Source organism: Phacochoerus africanus, chromosome 3 (genome assembly GCF_016906955.1).
Source record: "Phacochoerus africanus isolate WHEZ1 chromosome 3, ROS_Pafr_v1, whole genome shotgun sequence".
Taxonomy (NCBI): Eukaryota; Metazoa; Chordata; class Mammalia; order Artiodactyla; family Suidae; genus Phacochoerus; species Phacochoerus africanus.
Genome location: NC_062546.1, coordinates 94,308,175 through 94,331,629, shown reverse-complemented (window position 1 = coordinate 94,331,629; position 23,455 = coordinate 94,308,175). Strand labels below are relative to the sequence as shown.

The 23,455-nt window shown below is 44.9% G+C and overlaps 1 protein-coding gene across 20 annotated transcripts in view; it reads right to left on the bottom strand.

Annotated features, from left to right (window-relative positions):
- CLASP1 (cytoplasmic linker associated protein 1) overlaps positions 1 to 23,455 on the bottom strand; it is a 262,487-nt gene that overhangs the window by 159,269 nt on the left and 79,763 nt on the right. For all 20 annotated transcript variants that reach the window (XM_047772150.1, XM_047772154.1, XM_047772155.1 and 17 more), the window contains exons 5-8: positions 21,454 to 21,557; positions 20,610 to 20,701; positions 18,273 to 18,348; positions 12,746 to 12,843 (exon numbers count right to left, since the gene is read on the bottom strand). In XM_047772150.1, coding sequence (XP_047628106.1) covers positions 12,746 to 12,843; positions 18,273 to 18,348; positions 20,610 to 20,701; positions 21,454 to 21,557 — 370 coding nt within the window. The remainder of the gene's footprint in view (positions 1 to 12,745; positions 12,844 to 18,272; positions 18,349 to 20,609; positions 20,702 to 21,453; positions 21,558 to 23,455) is intronic.

Here is a 23,455-nt window from a genome sequence, read left to right as displayed (position 1 = left end):
TAATTTAAAAATATATATTTTTAGATAATAATAATTCAAACTAGACTGCTAAAAGTTAAGATGTTAATTGATATCCCCAGAGAATTGCCCAGAAGAAACACTAACAATCCGTAAAAGAAACAGCAAGAAAATTAAACTGGTACACTAGAAAATATGTAATTTACTACAAAATAAGGCAGTAATGGAGGAACAGAGAAACAAAAAAGTAGTAACATATACAGTTCTTACAAAGAGCAAAATAAAAGAGCAAAAATAAATTCTACCCTACCAGTACTACATTAACTACAAATGGATTCTTCACTTCAATTAAATGGCATGGATTGTCAGACTGAACAAATGAGACCCAACTATATGCTACCTATAAGAGACTAATTTTAGACACAAAGGCTGAAAATAAAAGATTGTAAAAAAGATATTCCATGCAGAGTTCCCGTCATGGCGCAAGGGAAACAAATCTGACTAGGAACCATGAGGTTGTGGATTCAATCCCTGGCCTCGATCAGTGGGTTAAGGATATGGCATTGCCATAAGCTGTGATGTAAGTTGCAGACTTGGCATAGGCCGGCAGCAATGGCTCCAATTAGACCCCTAGCCAGGGAACCTCCATATGCCGCAGGAGCAGCCCTAAAAGGACAAAAGACAAAAAAAAAAGATATTCCATGCAAGCAGTGCTCAAAAGAAACCTAGAGTGGCTATCTAATATCAGATAGTATAGACTTCAAGACAAAAACTGCTATCAGGAACAAAGAAGAATATTTGACAAGGATAAAAAGATCAACATATCCGGAAGATATAATTATAGGCACCCAAGAAGAATTCCAAAACATATGAAATAAAAAGTGACAGAACTTGGAGTTCCCTTCATGGCTTAATAGGTAACGAACCCGACTAGGATCCATGAGGATTTGCGTTCAATCCCTGGCCTTGCACAGTGGGTTAGGGATCCAGCGTTGCTATGAGCTATAGTGTAGGTTAAAGACAAGGCTCAGATCTGGTGTTGGCTATGACTGTGGATGTAGGCCAGCAACTATAGCTCCAATTTGACTCCTAGCCTGGGAATTTCCATGTGCCTCAGGTGCAGCCCTAAAAAGCAAAAAAAAAAATGAAAGAAAGAAAAAAAAAGTGACAGAACTGAAGAGAGAAATAGATAATTCATCACTCTTAACTGGAGACTTCAATACTGCACATTTCAGTAACAGATAACAGAAAACAGATTCTTCTCAAGTGCACATGTAACATTCTCCAGGATAGACCACATGCTGCACCACAAAACAAGCTTCAATAAATTTCAAAATACTGAAACCACAGAATACAGAAATTATGGTAAATGACAACAAAAGGATAAAACTACAAATGAATAACAAATAGAAATGGGACAGCAACAAATATAATGTAGGAATTTAACAAAACAACCCTAATAACAAACAGGTCATGGAGTTCCCGTCGTGGTGCAGTGGAAACAAATCCGACTAGGAATCATGAGGTTGTGGGTTTGATCCCTGGCCTCGCTTAGCTGGTTAAGGATCTGGCATTGCCCTGTCCTGTGGTGCAGGTCACAGACGTGGCTCGGATCTGGCGTTGCTATGGCTGCGGTGTAGACTGGCAGCTGCAGCTGCGATTAGACTCCTAGCCCAGGAAACTCCATGTGCTGCAGGTGCAGCCCTAAAAAGACACAAAGTCAAAAATAAAATAGGTCGAAGATGAAAACAAAAGGGAAATTAGAAAATACTATGAGATGAATGAAAATGAGAGCATAACATAACATACCAAGTGAAATAAGTCAGACAGAGAAAGACAAATACTGTATGATATCAGTTATATGTGGAATCTAAAAAAATATAACAAACTAGCAAAAGAAAGCAAAAAAGAAGCAGGCTCACAGATACAGAAAATAAAATAGCAGTTACCAGTGGGGAGACAAGGATGAGGGAAGGGGCAATATAGAGGTATGGGAATTAAGAGGTACGCATGAAATAAGTTACAGGAGTTCCCTCATGGCTTACCAGGTTAAGGATCTAGCACTGGAGTTCCCTTCCAGGCTCAGCGGATAACGAACCCAACTAGGATTCATGACATTGCGGGTTCAACCCCTGGCCTCGATCAGTGGGTTATGGATCTGGCATTGCCATGAGCTGTGGTGTAGGTCTCGGACTTGGCTCGGACCCAGTGTTGTGGCTGTGGTGCAGGCTGGCAGCTACAGCTCCTATTCTACCCCTAGTCTGGGAATCTCCATAGGCTGCAGGTGTGGCCCTAACACAACCTCCCCCTCAAAAAAAGGGGATATAGCATTATCAATGCTGTGGTTCTGGTTACAGCTATGGCATGGATTCAATTCCTGGTTGGGGAACTTCCCCATGCCATGGGCAAGGCCAAAATAAAATAAAATAAGCTACAAAGGAAATACAGCCAATATTTTATAATAACCATAAATGGGGTATAACCTTTAAAAACTGGGTGAATCACTATAACATATAATATTGTACATCAAGTATACTTCAATTTTTAAAAGGTACAACATACCAAAATGTATGAAATGCAGTTAAATAAATGCCTATATTAAAACAAAACAAAAAAATCAAAACTCCTATGAGGTACCACCTCACAGCAGTCAGAAGAGCCAGCATTAATAAGTCCACAAATAACAAATGCTGGGGGGGGGGGTGGAGAAAAGAGAATCCTTCTGCATTACTGGTGGGAATGTAAATTGGTACAACCACTATGGAAAACAGTATGGAGGTACCTTAGAAAACTATACATAGAACTACCATATGACCCAGAAACCCCACTCTTAGGCATATATCTGGACAAAACTTTCCTGAAAAAGACACGTGCACCCACATGTTCATTGCAGCATATTCACAATAGCCAAGACATGGAAACAACCTAAATGTCCACCCACAGTGATTGGATTAGGAAGATGTAGTGTATATATACACAATGGAATACTACTCAGCCATAAAAAAGAACTTAATAATGCCATTTGCATCAACATGGATGGAACTAGAGATGCTCATACCAAGTGAAGTAAGAAAAAGACTAATACTATATGACATCACTCATATCTGGAATCTAATATATGGCACAAATGAACCTTTTCACAGAAAAGAGAATCATGGATATGGAGAACAGACTTGTGGTTGCCACGGGGGAGGGGGAGGGAGTGAGATGGATTGGGAATCTGGGGTTAATAGATACAAACTATTACTTTTGGAATGGATAAGCAATGAGATCCTGCTGTATAGCACTGGGAACTATATGTAGATGCTTATGACGAAGCACGATAATGTAAGAAAAAATAATGTATACATGTATGTGTGACTGGATCACCTTGCTGTACAATGGAAAATTGACACAACACTGTAAACCAGCTATAATGGAAAAAAAATAAAAATCATTATTTAAAAAAAAAAAGAACATCAAAGCAATAACTTAACCTTCACCTTAAAAAAGTGAGAGGGGGAGTTCCCGTCGTGGCGCAGTGGTTAACGAATCCGACTAGGAACCATGAGGTTGTGGGTTTGGTCCCTGCCCTTGCTCAGTGGGTTAATGATCCGGCGTTGCCGTGAGCTGTGGTGTAGGTTGCAGACGCGGCTTGGATCCCGCGTTGCTGTGGCTCTGGCGTAGGCCGGTGGCTACAGCTCCGATTCAACTCCTAGCCTGGGAACCTCCATATGCAGCGGGAGCGGCCCAAGAAATAGTAACAACAACAACAACAACAACAAAGACCAAAAAAACAAAAAAAAAAAGTGAGAGGGAAAAAAAAAGCAAAGCAAATCAAGCAAAAGGAAATAAAGATTAGAGGAGAAATGTATGAAACAGGGAGCAGAGAAACAATACAGGAAAAAAAAAATCAACAAACCAAAAATAGTTCTTTGATCAATAAATTTGACAAACCTTTAGCTAGACAGATCAGAAGAAAGAAGACTCAACTTACTGAAATAAAAATGTGAAAAGAGGCACATTACTATTGTCCTTTTTATTTTTGTAACAGTTACAAGAGAACACTATGAGCAACAGTTATGTCAAAAATTAGATAATCTAGGAGTTCCCGTAGTGGCACAGTGGTTAACGAAACCGACTAGGAACCATGAGGTTGCGGGTTCGGTCCCTGCCCTTGCTCAGTGGGTTAACGATCCGGCATTGCCGTGAGCTGTGGTGTAGGTTGCAGACACGGCTCGGATCCTGCGTTGCTGTGGCTCTGGCATAGGCCGGTGGCTACAGCTCCGATTCGACCCCTAGCCTGGGAACCTCCATATGCAGCGGGAGCAGCCCAAGAAATAGCAAAAAAAAAGACAAAAAAAAATTAGATAATCTAGATAAAATGGACAAATTCCTGGACAGACCCAAACTACCAAAAATGACTCAAGAAGAAAAAAAATCCGAATATAATAAGTAAAGAAACTGAAATAGTAATTAAAACACATCCTTAAAGCAAAGCCCAGGCCCAGATGGCTTCATGTTTGGTGAATTCTAACAAATGTTTAAAGAAAAATTAGCAACCAATCTTTCATGGACTCTTTCACAATACAGATGATACAGGAGAAACTGAGAGTGGGGAAAGAGAGGACTAAGGGACCTCTCCTGTACCTTCCAGTCAGTTTTCTATAAAACTAAAACTGCTCTAAAAATATGTCTACTAATTAAAAAAAAAATACATATAACCCTAAACAATAGAAGAGGAGGGAATGCTTTACTACAAGGCTATTATAATAACATCAAACCCAGAAAAAACATCACAATAAAAAGGTATTTGACAAAATCCAACAACTTTTCATGACAACCACACTAGACAAACTAGGAATAAACCTTCTCAACGTCATAAAGTCACAAAGGAAAAAAACCCAAAGCTAACATTACACTCAGTGGTGTAAGACTGAAAGTTTTCCCTCTAAGATCAGGAGTAGGTCAATGTTGCCCCCTCTCACTTCTATTCAACATCTTTCTTAGTGGAAGTTCTATCCAGGGCTTTTCAGCAAGAAAAAGAATAAAAGGCACCTGGAGAAGAGGAAATAAACCCTACTGGCAGATGATATAACTTATATTTTAAAATCCATGGCAAAACTGGAGTTCCCGTCACGGTACAGCAGAAATGAATCTGACTAGGAACCACGAGGATCCAGCATTAGCTTTAACCTGTTGGATGAAAGGGACTTCCATCCCAGACTTACTTCTAAACCCTAACAAACTTTCAGTATCGAGACAGGACAAAGATATTCTCAGACTCAAAAACTTTCCTGCTCTAATAAGAGACTGGAGGTCTCTTATTAGAGACTGCACAACTACAGTGAGACAAAACCAAGAAAGACATTATCCAAGAAACAGCATGTGCACCTGCAGTGAAAGGTGAAGTGGAGCCCCAGGATGACGACAGAGAGAGATTTCAGGACACAAGAAAGTAAGAGGCAGTGAAGGCAGCCAGCATGGACCAGAAGGACAGGCTCACAAGGACATGGGTAAACAGCAGGACACAGATAGTGCTGGTGCACGCACAGTACACAGACAACCCTGCACATGAAAGGGAGACAGTAAACTAACCCAGGGAAAACAACTCCAAGTGTGTGCTGGGGGCAGGGAAGTAGCCAGAGTTCATCAAACATAACGAGTGAGCTGTGAACAGAATACAGTCACAAAATGAACTATATGTTGTCGTCATCAAAATTAAAACATGACTGGAGGAGTTCCCGTCGTGGCTCAGTGGTTAATGAATCTGACTAAGAACCATGAGGTTGCGGGTTCGATCCCTGGCCTCGCTCAGTGGGTTAAGGATCCGGCATTGCCGTGAGCTGTGGTGTAGGCTGGCGGCTACAGCTCTGATTTGACCCCTAGCCTGGGAACCTCCATATGCCTCGGGAGCGGCCCAAGAAATGGCAAAACAAACAAACAAACAAAATTAAAACATGATTGTGTTTGGTGGACAAGGAGAAGTTAAGTGTCCCTGAGGGAGATTAGGAGGAAAGAGAGCTGAAATTCACCCTCCACAACTAGAAACAAAACTCTTATCGTGACAGAGAGCTAAGAAACAGCACCACATGCACAGTATTCAGAGACAGAGCAACAGAAACAAGAGTTAATAAAGATAGTTGAGTCTGAAGAAAAATAGCAGAAGAGATAGGGAATTGCCTTTTTTCCAGTGTATCTTGTAAATCTAGTCAGCTCTCTCTGTATAAATGGCTGGCAGAAAATAAAATTTAATATTCTGGAATTAGGTAGTGATGTCAGTTACCTAACTTTATGAATATACTAAAAACCTCCAAATGATATAGCTTAAAAGGGTGAATTTTACAGTACATGAGACATATCTCAATCAAATAAAAATACACACACACGCAAAAAGAAAATTTTAAGATAAGAGGGAACATTATAGAGCACATTTCGCACCGGCTTTTGCCCTGGGCCCTCCCTACAACACCAAAACTTTGGCAAGCAAATTAAAAATAAGAAAGTTTCAATTTTTCCCTTAACAATATAATCATTAGACAATAATGTCTAGTGAATGTTTCTGTTCTTTATAAACAAATATTATGAGAGCTTTTCAAAACTGTAGGTTCACAAGGAAAGTTTACCAAATATTTACAATGCATCAGATGACATGCAACAGCTCCACCTAGGAATTAAACTATCTTCAAGTTTAAAGCAGCTGCTGTTTCAGGAGCTTAGTTCCCAAATAATGACGGTTCCTGAAGAAATTTAACACCAGTAATCTTTTCTCCAAAGCTTCACAAACTAAAATACACCATACTGAAAAACTCTATTGTCTGGAATATGCTGGAGAGACAGGGAATGTCCACACGAGCTAAAAGCACCTGTCTCTGAAGGTAAGCCCTGGAGAGCAGTGACAGGTGATTTATTTACACTTCCCTCAGTTTCCGAGCATCTCACAATGGGCAGCTGTGAGTGAGTTGTACAGGACTACTTTCTGAACATACTGTGTGAACTGTGAAAACAATACATTGAAAACAACATAAAATGACCAAATATTTTACTGACTGAGGTTCACAGCTCAGCTGTGCTGAGATGCCAAGTGGGTGGAGAGATCTTCTAAGATGAAGATGACTGTGTTGAAAATCTCCTCTCTATTATCTGGCTTAATAGGATTTTAGCCGGCAGATGACTTGAGTAGCTAAACACGTGGCCTCAGAGCATGATTAAGCTCCATCAAAGTGAAGCTGAAGAACATGCAAGTCTCTTTTCTCAACTGTGAAATGGACAGAAAACTACCACTTCAGTCAGATCACTACTCTTATTACGAAGTCATCCAGCTGATGTTATCAAGGTATTCTCTTCAATCATATATTTCCTAGAGATATAATTAATCCTCTTCTCAAATACAGCGCTCACTCAGCCAACAAACCCTTAAGAGGAGAGGATTTTTATTCCAGGACTAAACCCAAGTTTTAGAAAACATCAAGCAAATTCTGCAATATTCACCTTGTGGTATGGAATCCTGCTAAGCTCAAGAATCAACCACGCTCCCACCATAACGAAAAAACCCCGCAGAGATGTACAAGAAGTCTAGAATATTCCAGTATTCCCACAGCCACCTGGAGCTGCAAAGAGCAGATACTGAACTTCCCAACAGCAGGAGAGTCTTTAAACGTCATTCCATTTGGACACATCCCAAACACAATGAAGGTGGCGGCCACAGCCTATGACCCTCAGGGGGCTAGATCTTACAGGATCGTCTTGTTATAAATGTAATGAAACATGAAGTTTCAGCTTCTTTCAGTAAAATTTATAAGTGGCGGGAGGTAGAGAGGTGGGGGGGCCATGCCACCTCATACTGCCTCTGGTCCCCAGTCCTGCTACTCCACAATGACGCTGCAGCACCAGACCTGGGACAGCAGCCACATGGCCCAGAAACTACTTGGCCAACCCTATGAAGGCACGTGTGGTTCTCCAATACTGGCATTCTGATAGCAGTGTGTGTATGAAAGTAACAGACGATTCAGTTTGTTTGGTCTATAGAACAGACCAGAGCTCTCAATGTAAACAAGATGGAGAAATTCCACAGTCAACTAATGTGACTTATGACGGCCAAGGCAACCCGCCATGTTACCATGGAAACACACTGAATGGCTGAAATGAAGACTGTTGTGTTCTTAGGAAGTAAATGGCTTTTTCATCTGAGAAAGTATTGGGACAGAAAATACTTTATGTAACTAAGTGGGCTATTCAGAACCCAAGAGATCATTTTTGTACTTTTTTTTTTTTTTTAGGGCTGTACCCATGGCATATGAAAGTTTCCAGGCTACGGGTCGAACTGGAGCTACAGCTGCCAGCCTATGCCACAGCCACAGCAACTTGGAATCCGAGCCTCGTCTTCAACCTACACCACAGCTCACGTCAATGCCAGATCCTTAACCCACTGAGTGAGGCAAGGGATCAAACCCTCATCTACAAGACTCCTAGTCAGGTTTGTTAACCACTGAGCCATGAAGGGAACTCCTGTACTTTATTTTTTAATGTTTATTTTAAAGAGCTAGGAATATAAATGCTTTCATTCAGAAAGCCTTTATTTTAGGAAGCTGAACAAGAAACGCTGCTCTCTTGGAAACTTTTTGCAGATTATTTGATGTTGGCAAAATAAAGAATTATTCTCTGGTAAATCTGCACCAGTATTTTGAAAATGAGGTATCAGGAAAAGCCAGTTCTTCCTTGAATTTAATCTGTCTTTAAAAGAAAGTTAAATGTAACCATTTGATGGACTGATAAATTTCTTTTGGAGCATAAATTCTATGCTATTGAGGACCAAAAAATATAAAATATGGTACCTGAAACTAACTGTGCACAGAAGTATAACTGATTATATGCAGTAGTATAGGCTCAATCAAATTTAAAAATAATTATGAAAACATGTATGCTTTATCTTAAACTTTACAAACGTAACTTTTTTTTTTATGGCCGTGCATATGGCAAATGGAAGTTCTCAGGCCAGGGTTTGAACTCATACCACAGGAGGGACCTGATCCACTACAATGACAACACTGGATACTTAACCTGCTGGGCAACAAGGGAACTCCCTGAACTGTATTTGTAAATATAAGGAGAGTTCCCATGGTGGCTCAGTGGTAATGAACCCAATTAGTATCCATGAGGATGTATGTTTGATCCTTGGCCTCGCTCAGTGGGTTAAGGATCCAGTGTTGCTGTGAGCTGCAGTGTAGGTCGCAGACACTACTCCATCTGGAATGGCTGTGGCTATGGTGTAGGCTGGCAGCTACAGCTCCAATTCGACCCCTAGCCTGGGAACTTCCAAATAGAAGGGATTCTTGGCAGCATTAATTTGTTGAGCAGACTTACTTTGCATCTAGTTTTCAGTGCTCAAAAAAACACCTACAGTTACTTTAAAAGCAAGAACAGAATGAAACTACCGTATTACAGAAAAATCTGCTATATATTTGCCATCTGTATTTTCTCAGAAGGGCGAAGGCTTCTTTGAACTGCTAAACCTTTGCATACTTCTATGACACCCTTGCCCATCTCTCTTTACTTAACCACAGTGTTAAGCATGACTGTCATAACTGTTATGTCTTCCATTAAACCAGGAGTATCTTATTTGATATTTATCTCATATTTATAGCCTGAATTTTAGCACCTAGATATAATGTTCACATGTTGATTCCTACATTCAAATGTTTCTTGCTAGGAATTTGTTGTGTTGACTGTTTTAACATGAAAAGTTTCATTAGTCATATGAATTTTGGCATGTTTCACAGGTCAGTAAATAAAATGGTATATGAATAAAAGTTTAAAAAAGATAAAGAAAGAGAGAAAGAGAGAAGGAAGGAAGGAAGGAAGGAAAGAAAGAAAGAGAGAGAGAGGGAGAGAGGGAGGGAGGGAAAGAAAGGGAGAAAGAAAGGAAGGAAGAAAGAAAAAGGAAAGAAGGAAAGGAAGGAAGGAAGAAAGGGAGAGAGAGAGAGAAAGAAAAAAAGAAAGAGAGCTGACAGGATGGTTCTCCAAGCACTGTGTCTGCCAGAGTTTTCCAACAATGGCTCCAAAAGACATGAGTCCACTGCCCTAGGACAGTGGTCCAGAATCTTTAGGAAGGATTTTAGGTAACATGAGATAGTGGAAACTTTCATTCCTGCTCACAGAGGCCCTAACTCTGCTATAGCTTCTTTTTTAATATTTATTTTTTTTTAAAGGGGAAGGGTAATAGTAGGGAAAAAAATTGTAGCTGAGAGTCTGGAAGAGAAGGTTCCAAGCCCAGCTCCGGGACCTCACTTAAAGCCAACTCTCTATGTTGGGACCCTCTGTCCACCCCTGGGTTCACTGAATCACTAGGACTCAGAGGATTCAGCACAGGGTCATACTCACAACTGTGATTATTACAGTAAAGGGACAAAGAGGAAAATCCTGGGTGAAGTCCACAGGAAACCAGACTGGAGTTTCTGTGTGGAGTCACGTGGGACACGCTGAGTTCCCCAACAAGAAGCCATGACAGCACAGGTGGAATGCTATCCACCAGGAAAACATGTTCGAGTCAGAGTGCCAGGGTGTGTGTTTGTTTTTTTTGTGGGGTTTTTGGTTGGGGATTTTTTGGCCATGCCCACAGCATGTGGAAGTTTCCAGGCCAAGGATGGAACCCATCCCAAGCTGCTGCCGTGACACTGGATCCTTAACCCACTGAGCCACATGGGAACAACCTGAATGCCAGATTTTATGGGGCTGGTCACATAAGCAGCCTCTCCCTAAGACTTCTCCAAACGCCAGACTCCCAAAGGAAAGCAGATGAGTAGCAAAACACTGGTCAGGTGGGAAGCCCCCCAAATCCAAGTTTCCAGGCACCAGCCCAGGCCAACCTTGCAAGCAGGCCTCTGTAGGACAGGGTCAGACCTGTGGCATAGACTCTCTCCCGTGCCCACCTCTTTAGATCTCAGATTCCCCATGTCACTTCCCCACTCCACCAGCCACTACAGCAACTGTCAACCATGACACATGAATCCCACCGTGGAAGATGGTCCATTCATAGCCCAGGGTCACCATGAGCTACGTGGTGACACCGTCCCTGGTGCAGGACAGGGTCTCACTGCCCACGGCCTGTTTCCCCAACAATGACTGTGACGTCCCTTTTAAATAGCCCTCCCCCTCCCGCACTGCTCTCCCTGCTCATCTGTACCCTCCCATTTCCCCTAAAAGATAGGTAGGTTGCTACTTTTTGGTCCATATTCCTTCTAAGTGTTCTGACCATATATATATATTCAAGGACCAGAGGGTTGAAGTCTATAAACTATAGGAATTAAAACACCCTGTTCCAGAGTTCCCATTGTGGCTCAGCAGGTTAAGAACCCAACTAGCATCCATGAGGATGCGGGTTCGATCCCTGGCCTCATTCGGTGGGTTAAGGATGCGGCGTTGCCATGAGCTGTGATATGGGTTGCAGACATGATTTGGATCCCGTGTTGCTGTGGCTGTGCTGCTGTAGCTATAGGCCAGCAGCTGTAGCTCTAATTTGAGCCCTAGCCTGGGCACTTCCATATCCCATAAATGCGACCCTAAACAAAACAGAAAACTACCCCATTCCCACAGATTACCTTTTGTAAAAAACATAAAATGTGGCTTTATTCTCATCTAATCCCCTGTCCACAGTTCTTAATCTAACAGGCAGCTTCCACCACACTCCCTGCTGACACCTGCCCCAGGGGCCGTGTATCATACTGTCTGTTAGCCTGCAGGATCTCCAGCTACACTCTACTGCTATGAAATATTTTAGGGCTAAAAAATTTTTTAAAAAAGCACAGGGGCCATGATGAGAGCAACACTGGGGTCAGATGTGACAATGACAAAAATGGATGGCCCCTCAAGTACTCACGGAGCCCCTAAAGTAGGGTAAGGGGGCCACTTCCATCACACCCAACTGAGGGCCATGGAGACAGAAGACTCCTATATATTTCAACACTCCATCCCACATCTAGATGCCCAATACTCTGTAAGCACTTTCGGGGAACGGGATGGAGAAAATGAAAAGTCAGAAGAACAGGACTTGGGGATGAGCCCTGACTCTTCTCACTCGGAGATCACTTCCTATCTATGAGCCTCTGCTGTTTCCATGGACACCGTGACAGGCCCAGGCAAGCTGCACCGGGAGCCCCATCCTGGTCTAGCTCCGAGGGTTTCACAGAACCTTCTCCCATGATGGAATCAGATGGGCAAAAGGTTTAGAGTTCATGTTCTGTAAGATTTCTCCATCACAGTTAAAATTAAAGATATTCAGTTGTTATTTTTAAAATTCCAAGTGCAGCAGAAATGTCTGTGGACACAGGTTGCCCAGAATCTGCTAAGACTCTGATCACCTAGTGCTGGAGACTTTTACACTGAGACTAACATTCCTGACCATTTCAAAGATGTTTTCCAAAGTTATTACTTGTATATGCCTACCCAGCTCATCCTGGAAAGGCTTTATTCAAACAAATATGCTCTGAGCACCTACTATGCTAGGCACTGGGTAGATATAAAATGGAGAACCACAGCAACCAGGGGAATGGCAGACTCTTTCAATGCCGATCACTTCGCAATATGCTTCTAAGCCCAGCATATGGCGTGGGGCCTGGCCGGATGTCTAGGTGAGAAAGTTGTGCTTCTGAACAGTTCAATGAAAGGGGGCCCCTGACACATGATCTGGACAAGATCTCCAACCAAATATTCTTTCGATAAATCACCAGAACCAAAGCAGCAGTGCAAACAAAGATGTTAACTGAGAAGGAGCAGGGGAAGAGCAGAAGAAAGGAAAAAAGTCTGAACTCACCGGGACTGTGGCAATCCTTTCTTACTGAGATCTGCCCTCACGCGTTCTCCTACATGTCTGTAAATTTCCACTAAGCTGTTTATTGCTGCATCTCGAACCTAGATGTAAAAGAAGAGATCTTACAGCTGCCCTGTGTCACACACACACCCCCAGTGCTTCCTGCTGTGAACACAACAGGCTACACAACACCCCAAGTTTATCACCCATTTACCAAAGCAACTGCGCATATAATCCCTTGTGGACAGTGGACTAAATAGTGGCATGTTTGACAGAGTTTCGACTCAGCAGGCACAGTTCCGGGGAGCAGAAAAAATTCAGCTCCCATCCCTAGGTACATGTTAAAGTCCATACCCCTTAGTTCTCTCCCTCCTTTAAGATGATGCCTGGAAACTAGAATTTTTAGACCATCGTTCCAAAAGAGAAAACACTACAAATAAGTGAATTCTTCTAAAAATAAAATACCATGTAAAGCATTCTGGATGTAGGTCAACTAAACACATACTAAGTGAGCAATGAAAAAGGGCAGCACTGGGTACACAGAGCCTGTATTCAGGAAGCTCATGGTTCTAAAAGGGAGATGGGGACAAAACTCCATAAAGGCTACATTTAATACAAGGCAAGATGTCCTAAGTGTTATATATAAAGAGTACAAAGAGGAGCTCCCTGGTGGCTCAGCAGGTTAAGGATCCAGTGGTGTCACTGGTGTGGCTCAGGTGGCTGCTGCAACATGGGTTCAATCCCTGAACCAGGAACTTTCATATGCTGCAGGTGCACCAAAAAAAAACAAAAACAAACAAAAACAAACAAATAAACAAAAAAAAAAAAAACAGTACAAAGAGCTCACACAAGTGACGGGAGGGAGTCAGCACTCGAGACCATTTTGTGGAAGAGGAAGGAAGCACCTCAACTGTGTTTGGAAACATAGCACTTTACCAGGGGAAGATGGAATGAGACAAGCTCCAAACAAGGTGACCACCCTGAGCAAAGGCAAGAAAGCAGAGGTGCAGGACATGGGCTCCAGGGAAGAGCAAGGCAGAGGTCTGGCCCAACACAGACAGGAAAAAAGAAAGGAGCACTGCGTAAGTCTCAAGTAACAAAATGCACTTAAAAAAACTGGATAAATTCGAAGTTCCCATCATGGCTCAGTGGTTAAAGAATCTGACTAAGAACCATGAGGTTGCGGGTTTGATCCCTGGCCTTGCTCAGTGGGTTAAAGATCCGGCGTTGCCGTGAGCTATGGTGTAGGTTGCAGATGTAGCTCAGATCCCACGTTGCTGTGTCTCTAGTGTAGGCCAGTGGCTACAGCTCCGATTCGACCCCTGGCCTGGGAACCTCCATATGCCGCGGGAGCAGCCCAAGAAATGGCAAAAATCAAAAAATAAATAAATAAAAATAATAGTAAATTCATTCAACAAATATCAGACTGTCTACAAGGTACCCAAATGCAGTGCTCCCCAGCCCAGGCAGGTAAGGTGGTGCATGGAGCAGGAAGGCCCCGCAAGTCCTGGCCCCATGTTTGCATGTATAAAGCACTCAACACAGTGGCTGGGGGGACATCTTTCAGACCAACAACCTGAGCCCCTTTAAATAACTACTCTTCAGGGACTTCCCTATCATGGCTCAGTGGGTTACAAACCCGACTAGTATCTATGAGGATTCAGGTTTGATCCCTGGCCTCACTCAGTGGGTTAAGAATCTGGCATTGCTGTGAGCTGTGGTATAGATCACTGATACATCTCGGATCTCATACTACTGTGGCTGTGGTATAGGCCAGGAGCTGCAGCTCCAATTCGACCCCTAGCCTGGGAACCTCCACAGGCTGCAGGTGCAGCCCTAAAAAGCAAATAAATAAATAAATAACCTCCCTGCGGGCTTAGAAATCTCTCAGGTCAAAACCACCCTTGATTCAAGTTCACAGAAGAGATTTTCTGCGTACTAGGAAGCACTCTAAGCCGGCATCATCAGCAGTCCCTGGGCTTCCCAGATGCTTTCAGGCTTTAAAGCTGTGCATCACACTCCTTAGCAAGACAGACAGTGGTCAGCAGGGAAGGCCCTGCAAACGCAACCATACCCACCCACTCCAGGCAAGCTGAGGAGCTGTAACAATGAAGCCAGGGGTCTTCGGGCAGGTCCAGGCTTTTTCTCATCTGGCAAAGGGACTTCCTATCACATAGGTGTCTCAGCGTGCTGGCCGCCTTTGCTACAGTCCCTATCCCTGTTCTCCTTGGCAACAAGCCCAGGCTATGCTGTGCAATCTACATCTCAAAGGAGGTGATCTGTTCTCGGCTCAGAAGGTGCAGTCCATTCCCAGAGGCTTGGCCAACACAGGGCAAGGGATGCAGCGTTCAACAGTGAGATTCCAGGGGAACTCTGTGGGAAAGCCCCTGGAAAATGCTTCTCTGCTCTTAGAAAGGAGAATGGGAGGAACTCTAATAAGCATGAGACACTGAGGGAAAAGTGAACAGGGGCTGGGTATTTAATGACATGAGAGAATAAGTCATTTCTGAGGGACAGGAAGTGACAATGGTACTAAGGTTACACTGGGTGGAGAGTCCTTATCTTTTACTATTTAAGAATTAAATGAAGTGATGCCTAAGATTTCCTTCAAAACAATCCAGATTTTATTTCCAAATAAAGGAGGGGGGAGGGAAAAAGATGACGGTGACCTGGGCTTGTTGATTAGCTGCCGGAGCTGGGTGGTGACCCTGGGATGTAGCATGTCACTCTCACCACCTCCATCTAAGTTTGAGCCCTTCAACATAGAAAGGCTGAATGCAGGAGAGGGACACGGGAGGTACCAGGCTTCCATCAGCCAGGAGTGTGGACGTGTGTGTTAGGCCCATGAGCCGATCGGCCCAATAGAACAGGGCTAGCCAAGCCTCCCCAACTCCGCCCTGCTTTCCAAGGTAATACCTCTTCCCTCGTGCTCTGATGATGCTGAGTTGGGTTTTCAGTTACTTTCAGTAGTCAAGACCATCCTGACCACATCACCTGCACACATGCAGACCACTCTGCAAAGCTTGAGTCCCTGTGTTCAGACCAATGTCACTAGGCACGCACATCCCCTGAGGCAGGAGAGTTTGCAGAGTCAAAGGCAAGTGACATCCATGCAAGCGGCCGTGGGCAGGGCTGTGAAAACTCACCACACACACACACACACACACACACACACACGCATGCACACACGCACACACGCATGCACACAGGCATACACGCCCCCCCAGAGAAAGGAGAGCTGGAGGCCGGCCCCAACAGCAGGCAGTGACAGCACCCTGCAAGACACAACTGCCCTCTCTAGCCTGAGATGTAAACAGTTAAGGAGAGGAAGTCACTCCAACAGCTACAGAGCATCTACTCCATCCTCAGACCTCTGGAAGGCAGTCCCAGGACTATAAAGAGAAAAAGCAAAAGCCCTGACCCTCAAGGTCCAAAGAGAGCACAAAAGACTGAAGAAAAAATTAAAACGAAGTCCAAGGGGAGGGGGGATAAATCAGGAGTTTGGAATGAACACAGACACACACTACCATATATGAAAGTGGTAGGTAACAAGGACCCACTGTATAACACACAGAGAACTCTACTTAATACTGAATAATAACCTATATGTGAAATGAATACGAAAGAGAATGGATATGTGCATATGCAGAACTGATTCCCTTTGCTGTACACCTGAAACTACACAACATCTTAAGTCAACTATACGGCCATAAAATGAAATACAAAGTCAAGAACACAAGCACGTGCAACATGCAGACACACCCCAGAAGGAGGGGCGATGAAAGGCACTCGTATCAGAGGAGCAAACATGAAGCCCCCTGGGTTGGGGACGTGTGCATGAGCGTGTGTGTATGCAGGCACATGCAGAGAAACCTTCCTAAGGCAGGTGTGGGCGTGTGGGCTCCTGAGGGCCCAGTGTGCAAATCTCTGACTCTGCATACTGTCTAACCCAGATGGCTGCCAGCTGCTCACGGAGCGTCAGCTGCCCTCCGCCAACCTCAGCCCCCACAGCCCAGCGTGAATATTCACATCACCTGTAGAGCATGGGAACGAGAAACAAAGAGCCTCACCCAACCTGGCCAGCTGGCTTTTCTGCTCTACCAAAGGAGGCCATGTGGCAGCAGTGATGGCCTTGAAACAGGACCTCTGCAAAGGATTTTTTCCCACAGAAAACAACAACAGAGACAAGACACTAAGGGGGCAAAAAGGTAAAATAATCCATTCGGTAATTTAGAATCTTTTTAAAAAGTAGCTTCAGTTATTTTTAAATTAATGTTGAACATAAGGCAAATATTAATGTTGAAGTATGATTCAGTAAATAAAAACACCTCAAAATCACATCTCCACCGTCACATATTTTCAGTGAAGGCTGGGTAACAGAATGATCAGGAAGAAAAAAGCAGTGTGAGCAAGGAGCCCATGCACACAGTCCGGCAGCAAGCACGAAGGTTCAGGGGGGACAGAGAGCAGCCAAGAAAGAGTCTGAGAGACAACTGGAAATAAGACCAGCCGTGGGGCAAGGGATGTGAGAGATGAGAGGGGATCAGACCCTGGGGGCCCCCGGAGCTGGGCTGGGCCGGGCCGGGGACAGCACAGGGTACTTTAGCCATGAAAATGAGATGCTGTCCACCATGCAGTCAACCCCTCAACGGTGTGGGTGAGGCTGGGACACAGACCAAAATCCACATCCACAGTGCTGCCTCCGCAGATCCAAACCACCAGGGACAGGTGGCACTTAGGGACACCACCAAAAACACTGCCCAAAAGTGGCCCTGTGTGCTCCAAACCCATGCTGTTCGAGAGTCACCTGTGCGTTTCTTCTTTAAGTTACTGTCCCCATTTTCGGCCTCTTTACCTATCAAAGTGCTATGCTTACCAGTTAGTGTGAGCCAGGGCTCTGGGGGTAAATAGAACTGAACTGGGGGAGAACTGGCCCTTCTGGGGCCCAGACTCAGCTCTGCAAACTGCAGGTCACTGTGCCCAGCACCTCTCCTACCCACCCTGATGCTAAGGAAGTGGTGTTCTGGTTGTTTTTTGGGGGTTTGTTTTAATTTACATAAAACGTACACAAAATAACATGCACAGATCTCAAGAGTTCAGTCTGAAGCATTTCCATGGTTACATACACCCATGTGGCCACCACCCAAAGCACAACGTGGACAGTTTCCACCCCCGCAGGCCCTGCCCAGTCCATCGCCCACCCCAGGAGGTGACCGCTATTCTTCCATCACCAGTGGTCCCTCTCTCCCATGTCACTCCTGGCTGCAGAGATGGTGACCAGAGTGACATTCTCTCAGAGGCTGGCCTGGACATCACTTGATGGGCTAGTGAGACCTCACCCCAATGTGGAGAGGAGGGCAAGGTGGCCACAACACTGACCAAAGGCAGCTGACAAATGCTAACCATCTCAAACAACAACGGGAGTCCTGGAAAGATAATGCCCTACCCCCCTATCCTGCAGACGCAGACATCGAAATGCATTTCGCTGTCTATAACCAAAGCTTTTTCTTTCTCACGAAAATACACTCACCTGGCTGTTTGGATCTCCAAGTAGGTTACATATATGTGGCACGATCTTGCTTAGTGTTAACGTATGTGCTCCAGAGCTGAAAAAAGAAGGAGTGTTTTACTGTCGGGGAGAACAGAGGCAGAGAGCTGCCTCTCCACCCCTCACCCCACCCAGGTTCTGGGGCCCTGTCAACACCTCACAACTTACTCTGCCCCATCTGGTTCCAAAATCAATGCACACCCAGACAGCCCTTGCACAGAGGTCAAAACTGAGTGCTTCTCCCCAACAAGTCTTTCCCTGGCACCTGGGCTCCCTCCCACCCGCCCCAATCCTTACTGCCAGGCTGAAGCCCCAGCCTCTCCCATGTCCTGCCCGCCTCATACGGGCCATCATAGTGTTGCTATTTTGCCATATGATGGTTGCAACTGTGCCCAGCTCAGGGTGCTCAACTGCACAGCACGGCACCAAGGGCCTGGAATTCTCCCTCTGTGCGCAGTGCTCTGCCATAAAAGACCTGCAGGTAATTACTGCTCAATGGGAGTTCCCTATGTGGTGCAGTGCGTTAAGTGGCTCAGGTCACTGGGTTCAAACCCAACCCGGCGCAGTAGGTTAAAGGATCCAGCAATGCTACAGCTGCAGCTTGGATTCAATCCTTAGCCCAGGAACTTTCATATGCCACAAGTGTGGCAGAAAATCAAAAACCAAAACAAACAAAAAAACACTTAATGAAAAGACTGTGATGAAGAGTTCCCATCATGGCTCAGGGGTTAACGAATCCCACTAGTATCGACAAGGACACGGGTTCCATCCCTGGCTTTACTCAGCAGGTTAAGGATCCGGCATTGCCGCGAGCTATGGTATAGGTAACAGACACAGCTCGGATCCTGAGTTGCTGTGGCTGTGGCATAGGCCAGCAGCTACAGCTCCAATTCAACCCAAGCCTTGGAACCTCCATAAGCCATGGGTGTAGCCCTAAAGAGACAAAAGAAAATTTAAAAATTAAATTAAATTTTTTTAAAAAAGAGGCATTCCCGTTGTGGCTCAGTGGTAAAGAACCTATATCCATGAGGTTGCAGGTTCGCTCCCTAGCCTCACTCAGTGGGTTAAGGATCAGGCATTGTCATGAGCTGTGGATGCGGCTCAGATCCCACGTTGCTGTGGCTCTGGCGTAGGCCGGTGGCTGCAGCTCTGATTAGACCCCTAGCCTGGGAACCTCCATATGCCACAGGTGCAGCTCTAGAAAAAGACAAAAAAAAAAAACTAAAAATGAACTTAGTAAGTGACCCAGCAATTGCACTCTTGGGCTGGGACCCAAGAGAAATGAAAACTTCTGTTCATACAGAGACTGGTACATGTGTGTTCCTAACAGCTTTATTCATAATAGCCAAAAACTGGGACTTCCTGTGTAGCTCACAACATAATAGCCAAAAACTGCTATCATTTAAATGCCCTCCAACAGGCGAATGTAAACTATGACACATCTATATCAGGAAATTCTACTCAGCAATAAAAAGAAAGGAACTACCCGGAGCTCCCTAGTGATTCCGCAGGTTAAGGATCTGGCATTGTCTTTGCTGTGGTGCGAGTTCAGTTCCTGGCCTGGGAACTTCTACATGCTGTGGGCTTGACCAAATACAAATTTTAAAAAATTAAAAGTTTTTTTAAAAAAGGAACTACCAGAGTTCCTGTTGTGGCACAGCAGAAAAGAATCTGACTAGGAACCATGAGGTTGTGGGTTTGATCCCTGGCCTGGCTCAGTGGGCTAAGGATCCGGCATTGCCATGAGCTATGGTATAGGTCGCAGATGCAGCTCGGATCCTGTGTTGCTGTGGCTGTGGTGTAGGCTGGCGGCTACAGTTCCAATTGGACCCCTAGCCTGGGAACCTCCATATGCCGCGGGTGTGGCCCTTTTTAGGCAACATCATCAAGGAAATTATGTAGAGTGAAAAAGAGTCTGAGTCTCAAAGAGTTACACTTTGTGTGATTCCATTTGTATAACATTCTTGAATTAATAAAATTACAGAGCTGGAGAACAGATGAGCAGTGGCCAGGAGTTAGGGTCTGGCTAGCGAGGAGCAGCATGAGGTCACCTGGGGAGAAGGGCACATGTGCACTTGTATGTGGTGGCTAGTCACCCAGAGCTGCTCTGGTGGCAGTGCATGTGTGTCACTGGAGGACTGTGGATGGGGTCAATCCTGACTTCCTGGTACTAACCCTGAACTAGAGACACGAAATGGGGGGGGGGCATCTCCCAGGACATGCTCTACGACTTCCTGTTAATACATAGTGATCTCAAAATTAAGAGTTTAATACAAAAAAGCTCAGCCAAGAAGACCCTCAGGCCCCCTCCAGACTTACGCATTGAGTGTGGCGACAAGGCAGAGACATGTGCCCTCCCGGGTGCGGAAATTCTTGTGCTTGAAGCCTCCCAGCATCCGGTCCCACACGTACTGCAGGCGGCAAAGGACAGGAGAGGAGAGCAGGCTCCTGCAGCCTCCACCCAACAGGGCCAGCAGAGGAGGAGCCTCTCGGCAGGGGCCAAATCGGCCCCCGCCCCCAGCAGCCCACTCACCCCTCCCCCGAGAACTTACTGAAAACTGGGGGCTTAGGTCTGCATATCAAGCTAAAAATGTTCAAAACACATCCGTTTGTATAACTGCATGTAATTCTCCCAGCAACCCTGAAAGGGAGGTATAGCTGTCCCCATTTTATGGGTGAGGAAAGATTAAGACTTGCCAAGATGCTCTGCTCTCTTCGCTCTCAGCCTGGGACACCAGTACCCACCTTGCCCACAAGCCAAACCCCAGTCTAGGTTCCCCCTTCCCTGGGAAGCCTTTTGCTGATCCTTCCCCACATCACTCCCCCAAACAATAGACATTTGAAGCCCATAAGACAGGGCTGAGTCCGCCTGTCTGTCCGACCACACAGCCCCAGCTCACCAGCAAGAGGGAGCAGGGTTCCAGCCAGGCCTCTGACTGCCTGACAGCAGAGCGGATTATGTAAACGAGCTAAAGATTGAACCAAGTGCTCAATACCCACGAGTGTATTCAATGTATACCCTTCGCTGTTTCTTACTTATTTAACCATCCTTTACGGGGGTGGGAGGGGACCTGATGAAAGGCCACGAAATTTTCCTCTGAAACCCACTGACCTTCTGCAGGAACACACAGGCCAGCGGGCCAAAGACACCCTCCCCGCTTACCTGGGGATTAGCAGCCTGATCCATGATCTTTAGCAGCAGAGTCTGGTCTTGCTCCCTCACGGAGTCTTTAGCATCTCCCAGTCTGTCTATTAAACTTGGCAGCACTGGAAATGAAAATGCAAATTGATCAAACGAAAAACTATTTTGGGGGCCTACAGTCCCCAACTGCCTTTATGTCAATTAACAAGATATTTCAAAATTCTGACCTAAATGATGCACATCATTCTAAACCCGCCAAAGCCAATAATTCTGCCCTTCCTGCTCAAATCCACAGGAGCTACTCTAGGAACTCCCAAGAACCCTTTGCACAGACACGCCATCCGTCTTCTTCCTCTCACCACCTTCCTCCAGGCAGCTTCTAACTAACTTTTAAACTGCTCAAACGTCATTAAAATGGGTATCAGTGTGGAGTTCCCATCATGGCACAGCAGAAACGAATCCGACTAGGAACCATAAGGTTGCAGGTTAAATCCCTGGCCTCGTTCAGTGGGTTGAGGATCTGGCGTTGCTGTGAGCTGTGGTGTAGGTCAAAGATGAGGCTCAGATCTGGCATGCAGTGGCTATGGCGTAGGCCAGCAGCTATAGCTCCGGTTCGACCCCTAGCCTGGGAACCTCCATATGCCTCGGGTACGTCCCTAAAAAGACAAAATTTAAAAAAAAAAAAAAAAATTGGAGTCGGTGGAAGATCTTTGGCAGTAAAGAGTCAACACAAAAAGAAATCCAGGTGAGGGGGGCTCCAGTGCATCTGCTTGGGGGGAGAAGGAACAGGTACTTAAGGCTTATTCAGTTTTGGTTTTGTTTTTTTGGGGGGGGGTGTCTTACTTTTTTAGGGTGCATCTGTGGCATATGGAGTTCCTAGGCTAGGGGTCGAGTCCAAGCTGCAGCTGCCGGCCCATGAGCCTAGTCTACGATCTATACACCACAGCTCACTGCAACACAGGATCCTTAAGCCACTGAGCAAGCCTAGGGATCAAACTCACAGCCTCATGGATATTAGTCAGGTCTGTTACTGCTGAGCCACAATGGGAACTCCCTCAATCAGTTGTTTTGTTTTTGTTTGTTTTTGTTTTTTTGGTTTGTTTTTTTTTTTGCTTTTTTTGCTTTTTAGGGCCCCACCCATGGCATATAGAAGTTCTCAGGCTAGGGGTCAAATCAGAACTATAACTGCTGGCCTACGCCACAGCCACAGCAACATAGGATCTGAACCATGTCTGCAACCTACACCACACTCACAGCAACACAAATCCCAAATCACTGAGCATGGTCAGGGATTGACCCCTCAATCAGTTTTGAATGGACTTGAAACCAAACTATCTCATTAGATAGACTGCTGCTCAAGCCCTCCCTCCATATCACGGGGTGGGGGGTGGGGGTGGGCTGGGGGTAGGCCATCCTCGCTGCTCCAAGGCCACCCAGATATCAGAGGTCAGTTTACGCTGCATCCTCTAAGATTCCATAAACATTTCTTTTACAAGAGTTAGCCCTGAATAATCCAGCTAATTTCGGAGGAAAATAGAATAGTATTAGAATCAAAAAGTGAGGGGGATTTTTATTTGTCGTTGGACAGCCTGTGCCAGAGTAGGAAGAGTGCCTGATTTTATCTAAAGATGCACAATAACCAGCGAGTTAACCGAATAGAACAAGTCTATGCACACCCACTGAAATGGAGAAATTCTATAAGGAAATATTGCACAAACAGAGCTGCTTAATATTTATACTGTCATGGATGTCCATACATCAGGAATTAAATCATCTCTTAATGTATGAAACCTGCAGATATTTTTATTTCATTTTATCAACTTAGGGTTTTCCCTTCAAAATGAGTGATGATTTACCACACACTTGTAATGACATTTACAACCAAAGTGAAAACAATCACACCAACAATAATCTGGAAAGGACATCCGGTCGCCAGAGTTCTCAAAGAAACTCAAAGTCAAATCTGAAAAAAAGGACAGACTGAACTTCTTTGCAGAACAGATGCTGACTCGCAGACTGTGAA